This window comes from Lynx canadensis, chromosome B4 (assembly GCF_007474595.2).
Source record: "Lynx canadensis isolate LIC74 chromosome B4, mLynCan4.pri.v2, whole genome shotgun sequence".
NCBI classification, from domain to species: domain Eukaryota; kingdom Metazoa; phylum Chordata; class Mammalia; order Carnivora; family Felidae; genus Lynx; species Lynx canadensis.
In genome coordinates, this window is record NC_044309.1 from 80097706 (window position 1) to 80104309 (window position 6604).

Consider the following 6604-nt stretch of genomic DNA (forward strand, 5'->3'; position numbering starts at 1 on the left):
TTCTTTATTGGTCCTGCTGTTCACCCCACCTGTCTGGGCCCCTACCTCAGCACCCTGAACTTGACTCAGTTTTGAGGCTGCTGTGTGATCTTTGTTCTTTGGAAGAAGAACTCTCAAAAGCACGTGTTCTGCGTTAGGACACAGGATTCCTGGGACTTGGAAGTGGGTTGCATGTGAGGACATTGATCTGTCCACCTTGACCTATGGTTCTTTCTGCGCTCGTCTGAATCCCTCTGGACTTCACTTTGTTCCCTCCAAACCGTGGACTTGGGAGTAGGGAGGGGACAGCGTGTAGCCAGAGCAGCGGTACTGTCTACATGACTCTTACATTCCAGTGCTTGCACAGTGCCCACCTGCTCCCCCCATTTCCAACCAAATAGACAAGAAATATCTCATGAGTAATCATAAATGTCTAATTCTTTACTTTCCCGCCTAAGCTTTGGGGGGAGGGGGGAAAGGGGTGCAGATCTCTGGGTCTTTGCCCTTGCTGGCTGGGTGGGAGGCGGTCTGTGGCCTCCCCGTCCCTCTGACACCTTCAGTCCTCAACAAGGAAACACAGAGAACCAGCGTCACCTGGTGGCCACAGGTGCTTTCTTTAAGTTCACACGGGTGCTGACTAGGGTGACAGGATGTTGTTGGTCGTGCTAGAGGAAGGGAACATGGTCTCCCCTCAGCTGGACCCCTGAGCCCTGTTAACTAGAGTCTCTGTTCTGCTCTCATAACTCAGGATGACAAGAACAAGTCAGGGGGAAGTGAGGGAGGACTTCAGTTGATTTAGGTCTGACTGGTGTCACTGCTAGGGCAGCCGGAACCCCTCTCTGCCATTGCCTCAGCTAAGCTCAGTTCATGTCCACGGAGCAGGGGATCATCTCCCATGACCATTCTCTTCGGCTAGGGCAAGGGCCAGGGGGTTGGACTCACAGGAGTGTGGCTATCAAAGCTGGATTACAGGGTGCCTGGGTGGCTCAGTCGGTTGAGCTTCCGACCTCGGCTCAGGTCATGATCTCCCGGAATGTGAGTTCGAGCCCCGCGTCGGGCTCCGTGCTGACAGCTGAGAGCCTGGTGGCTGCTTCAGATTCTGTGTCTCCCTCTCTCTCCACCCCTCCCCCACGCATGCTCTGTCTCTCTCTGTCTCAAAAATAAATAAACATTAAAAAAAAAAAAGCTGGATTACAAAACTTTTCTGAGCTAAATAAACCTGTCTGCGGGGATTAGGGGACTGGGGGCGCCGATCCTGGCAGTAGTAGTTAGGGGCAGGAGCCATTTCTGGGAAGTTAAATGAAAAGACAGGTGGATCCTCTGAAACCAACTCACATGTTTTATGCCCGTAAACCCCTCAGCTGAAGGCTGTGTCCTAGGCCCTCTGCTTCCCAACCTTGCCGTGAGCTAGGTTACCCAAACCCTCAACTGTTAGGTTCCAGCTGCACACCGGTCCTGGCCTATTATTCCCCAAAGACCACATCTGAGCCCTAGAAGGATAGAATTCATTTATTAATAATTAATAATGCATCTTGGGCAGCCTCGAGCTGAAGCATCGATCAAGGGATGGAGAAGCCTGGTTTGGGGATGGGGGGAAGTTGTCTGTGAAAATGCCCACAGGCCTTCCTTTCGTCTGCTCCCCTACCAGCTGGCCACTTTAGCTCTGTTCTGGAGGAGACAGTGCTGGATCCTGGTGACTGGGGAACACAGTTCTAACGGAGCCTACGGAAACTCTGGGGCCCTCGTCTCAGGATGGAGCCGTAGGCTTGGCGGAACTGACGGTTCATGGCTGCATAGAGCACAGGGTTGATGCAACCGTTGAGCCAGGTGAGGTTGGCAGCGAGCATGTGGACAACCCGAGGAGCGCGGACCCTGGCATCCAGGATGTTGAGCAGCAAGAAGGGGATGTAGCTCAGAGCGAAGCAGAGGAACACAGCGAAACACATTCGGGTCACCTTCCCAAACTCTGATGGAGAGTCCTGAGTTCTTTGGGCTCTTTTGGTCGGCCTGCTCTTGGCAGGTGCTTCTGGATGGCTTTTCTCTGCCGCCTGCTGACCTGCCTCCCTGCTGGGATGGTCCTCCACCTCTGATGAGTCCCCTTCCAGGGTCTGGGTGGTGGCAGCACTGACCGGCTCAGACGAAATCCCCTCGCTGGGCCTTCCTGATGCCCGCCCGCTGTCCAGCTCCTGGAAACGACCAGGTGTGGCCTCATCTGTCCCAGCCACATGGTTGGAGTGGATACTTGACTGCTTATACTGATCCAGCGCCTGTGCTGCTCGCTTCACTTGCCGGTGGATGAGCCAGTAGAAGATGCCGACGCTGCTGAGCCCCAGCACAAAGTAGATGCCCATGAGGATGGTGGTGTAGGGCCGGCCTCGGATGCGGTCAAAGCTGCAGGTGCAGACTACAGGCACCAAGATGTAGATGCGCCAGAGAGGGGCGAAGCTGGCCACGCCTACCACCCAGGTACTCACCAGTGCCAGCACCATCCCCTTGGCACTGAAAACTCGGGGAAAGAGCTTAGGGTGGGCAATGAGGAGGTAGCGTGCCAGGGCAATAAGGCAGAGGGTCAGGATGGAGACGGAGTTGGATGCAAAGAGGAGGAGTCCAAAGACCCTGCAGAAGGTGGCGCCGGTGCGCCAGTGCAGGTGGAGGTAGGTGTCCACAGAGAAGGGCTGGAGAAGGGTGCAGTACAACAGATCGGCCACGGTGAGGTTGGCGATGAGCAGGTTGAAGCGGGTGCGGAGCTTGGGCTGGATGGCCAAGGCCAGCAGGGTGAGGACGTTGCCCACGGTGCCGGTGACAGCTACCACCACCCCCCAGCTAACTGCAACATAACGATAGCCCAGTACGGACTCATGGTAGCAGGAGAAGTTGGCTTCGGAGGCGTTCCACATGATGGAGGCTGAAGAGGAGAGTGCGAGGGAAAGAAGGAGTCAGTACCTCGCCTTGAACTTAGGTCTCTTGGACGGCTCTGGGGCCCCGGACACCTGAGCTTTTTCACAGGCTTGCCAGCCTCCTGAGCCATTCCCAGGTCTCTTCATCCCCAACCTTTCCTGAGATCCCCAATCCCCCTCCTTCGGGTCTCTCGGTCCTCTCCCATTCTCAAAGATTTCCCCCAAATTCTTCTCTAAATATCTTTCGGTGTCCACCCACTCCAAACTCCAGGCCTCTTCAATGTCCATCCAGATGTTCTCAGTAACCTCAGTGCCCTCTGACTTTTTAATCTTTTCTCTTTCCCCTAAGACCACCCAGGAATTCCCTACCTCTATTCAGGATGCTACTGGTCCCCTCTGCCCTTGTCTGCTACACACACGCAGGTCTCAGGTCTTTTGTTGTTTCGTTTTGTTTTTTTCATCACCCGGGAGATGAGGAGACAGAGAGAGTAAAAGTACACCCACCACAAAAGTGCTCACCTGAGTCTCCCAGCCTTCAATTCTCACTCCAGTGGAAGAAGTCCAACTCACTTGAGTAGTCTTTTCTGGTGGGCGGTCAGGCTCCAGGACATGGTCGTGTGTCTCCTATTAATAAACTAGACTGAACGGATAAGAAACTCCCCAGTTTCTCAACCTCAGCCACTTCCTCCCTTCTCTTCAGTCCTCATTTTGCTTCGGCTAGTGCAATCTGGGCTTCTCTGGTGAAAATCCCCTGCTACTTACATCAAAGCTGTTTCGCTCCTTGCTAAAGACGAAGGTGTTTCTCTCCCCTCTTTGCATAGCAGGACACCTACAAGCTCATGGCCAAGAATTGTCTGGACAGGGAGACAGGCCATCAGAAGGCCTGGGCCACTTCTCTAGGGGCCAAAGAGCAGACCAAGTTCCAGGAGCAATTCTGGACGCCCCGGAAGCCTTGGGTTTGTCAGGAAGGAGCACTGCCTTTCTTCTCTCCAGGACTCAGAGACGGTTCAAATCAGGGGGTCCCATGTGATACCCTAACACATCTGATAAAAGGAGCCAGGTGAAAAAAGGTGAGAAAAGAAGTATCCGGGATTCTGGCTTCATTCCCCACAGGAGCACAGGCCGCCGTTCAATCGTTCATTCATTCATCTGTTCACTCAACAAACACGTGCTGAGGGCCTACTATGCACAAGACTCCGAGATAGACTCTAGGGATACAAGAAGTTGTGACACATGGGCTTGCACATAGTCTAGCAAGGGACACAGATATATAGATATATAAATGCTTAATTGATTCTCTAAGATAGGGGTCAGCAAACTTTGGCTTATGGACCAAATCTGGGCTGCCATCAGTTTTGTTTTTGTTTTTAAACGTTCATTTATTTTTGAGACAGAGAGAGACAGCATGAGTGGGGGAGGGTCAGAGAGAGAGAGGGAGACACAGAATCCGAAACAGGCTCCAGGCTCTGAACTGTCAGCACAGAGCCCGACGTGGGGCTCGAACTCATGGACGATGAGATCATGACCTGAGCCGAAGTCGGACGTTTAACCGACTGAGCCACCTGGGCGCCCCTGTTTTTGTTTTTTTAAGTAAGCTCTATGCCCAGTGTGGGGCTTGAATTCATGACCCCTGAGATCAAGAGTGGCATGTTCTTCTGACTAAGCCAGCCTGGCGCCCCCACATCTGTTTTTTTTTTTTTTTTAATGTTTGTTTATTTACTTATTTTTTTATTTTATTAAAAAAATTTTCTTACATTTATTTATCTCTGGGAGACAGAGAACAAGTGGGGGAGGGGCAGAGACAGAAGGAGACACAGAAACCGAAGCAGGCTCCAGGCTCTGAGCTGTCAGCACAGAGCCCGACGCGGGACTCAAACTCACAAGCCGTGAGATCATGACCTGAGCCGAAGCCGGATGCTTAACTGACTGGGCCACCCAGGCTCCCCAGTTTACTTATTTTTGAGAGAGAGAGACAGAGAGAGCGCCAGCATGGGGAGAGGCAGAAAAAGAGGGAGAGAGAGAGAATCCCAAGCAGGCTCCCTGCTGTCCGTGCAGACAGGGCTCAATCCCATGGACTGTGAGATCATGACCTGAACCGAAATCAAGACTGACTTGAGCTACCCAGGCACGCTGCCCGCCCCACCACCATCTGTTTTTGTAGGGGCCATGAGCCAAGAATGTTTTTTTCCCCCACTTTCAAATGGTTCCATTTTAAATGGTTGTATAAGTACCTACATAATACCCTCCCTCAGTTTTGCCTCTTGGCCTGCACAACCTATAATATTTACTGTCTGGCCACTTAAGAAAAAGTTTACCAACCCTTACTCTAAAGGGTAGCAGCGACTTAAAGGAGCGAAATCGCCAAGGACAAGGTCAGGAAAGGGTTCACAGAGAGATAGCTGAGCTGGGTTTTGAATAATGAACAGTTTTTTGGAGGGAGGTAAGTAGAAGGACATTCGGGGGTGGGGCGCCTGGGTGGCTCAGTCGGTTGAGCGTCCGACTTCAGCTCAGGTCACGATCTTGCGGTCCGTGAGTTCGAGCCCCGCGTCAGGCTCTGGGCTGATGGCTCGGAGCCTGGAGCCTGTTTCCGATTCTGTGTCTCCCTCTCTCTCTGCCCCTCCCCCGTTCATGCTCTGTCTCTCTCTGTCTCAAAAATAAATAAACGTCAAAAAAAAATTAAAAAAAAAAAAGAAGGACATTCGGGGCAAAGGGAACAGGATGAATAGAGTCGCAGAGGTTTAGGTAGAGGTGAACAAATACTGGGAAGTAGGGAGCAACAGAGAAGATCCTGGACGAGTGAGCAGGACGGGGGTGGAGGAAGTCCTTGTGCATCGTGTGAGGAGCTGGGGTTGTATCCTGGAGGCCATAGGGAGGTTTGCACTCAAGAAGCTGTGAGTAAGGAGTGAAAGCGTGCAGGCCAGCAGTGAGAGAGACCAGTAAAGAGGCACCAGTTCAGACAAGAGCGAGGCAGAGCCTGAGCTGGGGCCAGGGCTAGCTTCAAAGACATGCCACATATGTGATCACACGGGGCCCTGCACTTACAAGAGGCTGGGGTTGGCTTAACACTCCACACTGTCTTAAGATCCATTTTGAACAAGAAGTCCTGCTTTTTCCTCTTGCACTGGGACCACGAGCTACGTAGCCAGTCCTGGTTAGGGCAGTGGCTGTGGGTATACAGAACAATGATCAGGATCCATGGGTCAGTAAGAGGTCAAATTAACCCGGTAAGAGGATTTATTTAGTGCTTTAGTGGATGAAGGGTTAGGAAGAGGGAAGACTAGGCTGATTCCCAGTTTTCCCAGTGGCTGGGGATGCTTTGCATCAGGAAGATAGGGAATAAATAGGCAGAGCAGCAGGCTTAGGGAACGGGGTGAATCATGAATTCAGTTTTATTTATTTATTTATTTATTTTTTTTTTCAACGTTTATTTATTTTTGGGACAGAGAGAGACAGAGCATGAACGGGGGAGGGGCAGACAGAGAGGGAGACACAGAATCGGAAACAGGCTCCAGGCTCTGAGCCATCAGCCCAGAGCCCGACGCGGGGCTCGAACTCATGGACCGCGAGATCGTGACCTGGCTGAAGTCGGACGCTTAACTGACTGCGCCACCCAGGCGCCCCATGAATTCAGTTTTAAACCAGGCTAGAGGTATGTATCTCAGCCCTCCTCACTCTAGTCTCTTCTAGCCTCCATCTCTATCCCCACGTGTGATCCAGCCCCTGCTTTT

The 6604-nt window shown here is 52.2% G+C and overlaps 1 protein-coding gene across 1 annotated transcript; it reads right to left on the minus strand.

Moving 5' to 3' along the window:
* Window positions 1-1470: 1470 nt before the first annotated feature.
* Window positions 1471-3506, minus strand: GPR84 (G protein-coupled receptor 84). The gene is made up of 2 exons (XM_030321460.1): window positions 3396-3506; window positions 1471-2884 (listed from the first exon to the last, which is right to left on the minus strand). The coding sequence occupies exon 2, from the start codon at window positions 2874-2876 to the stop codon at window positions 1692-1694; it is 1185 nt and encodes a 394-aa protein (XP_030177320.1). The 5' UTR covers window positions 2877-2884; window positions 3396-3506; the 3' UTR covers window positions 1471-1691.
* Window positions 3507-6604: the final 3098 nt, after the last annotated feature.

What these genes read in the sequence shown, in the direction of transcription:
- GPR84 (XM_030321460.1), bottom strand. Translation starts at nt 2,876, where the DNA reads ATGTGGAACGCCTCCGAAGCCAACTTCTCCTGCTACCATGAGTCCGTA.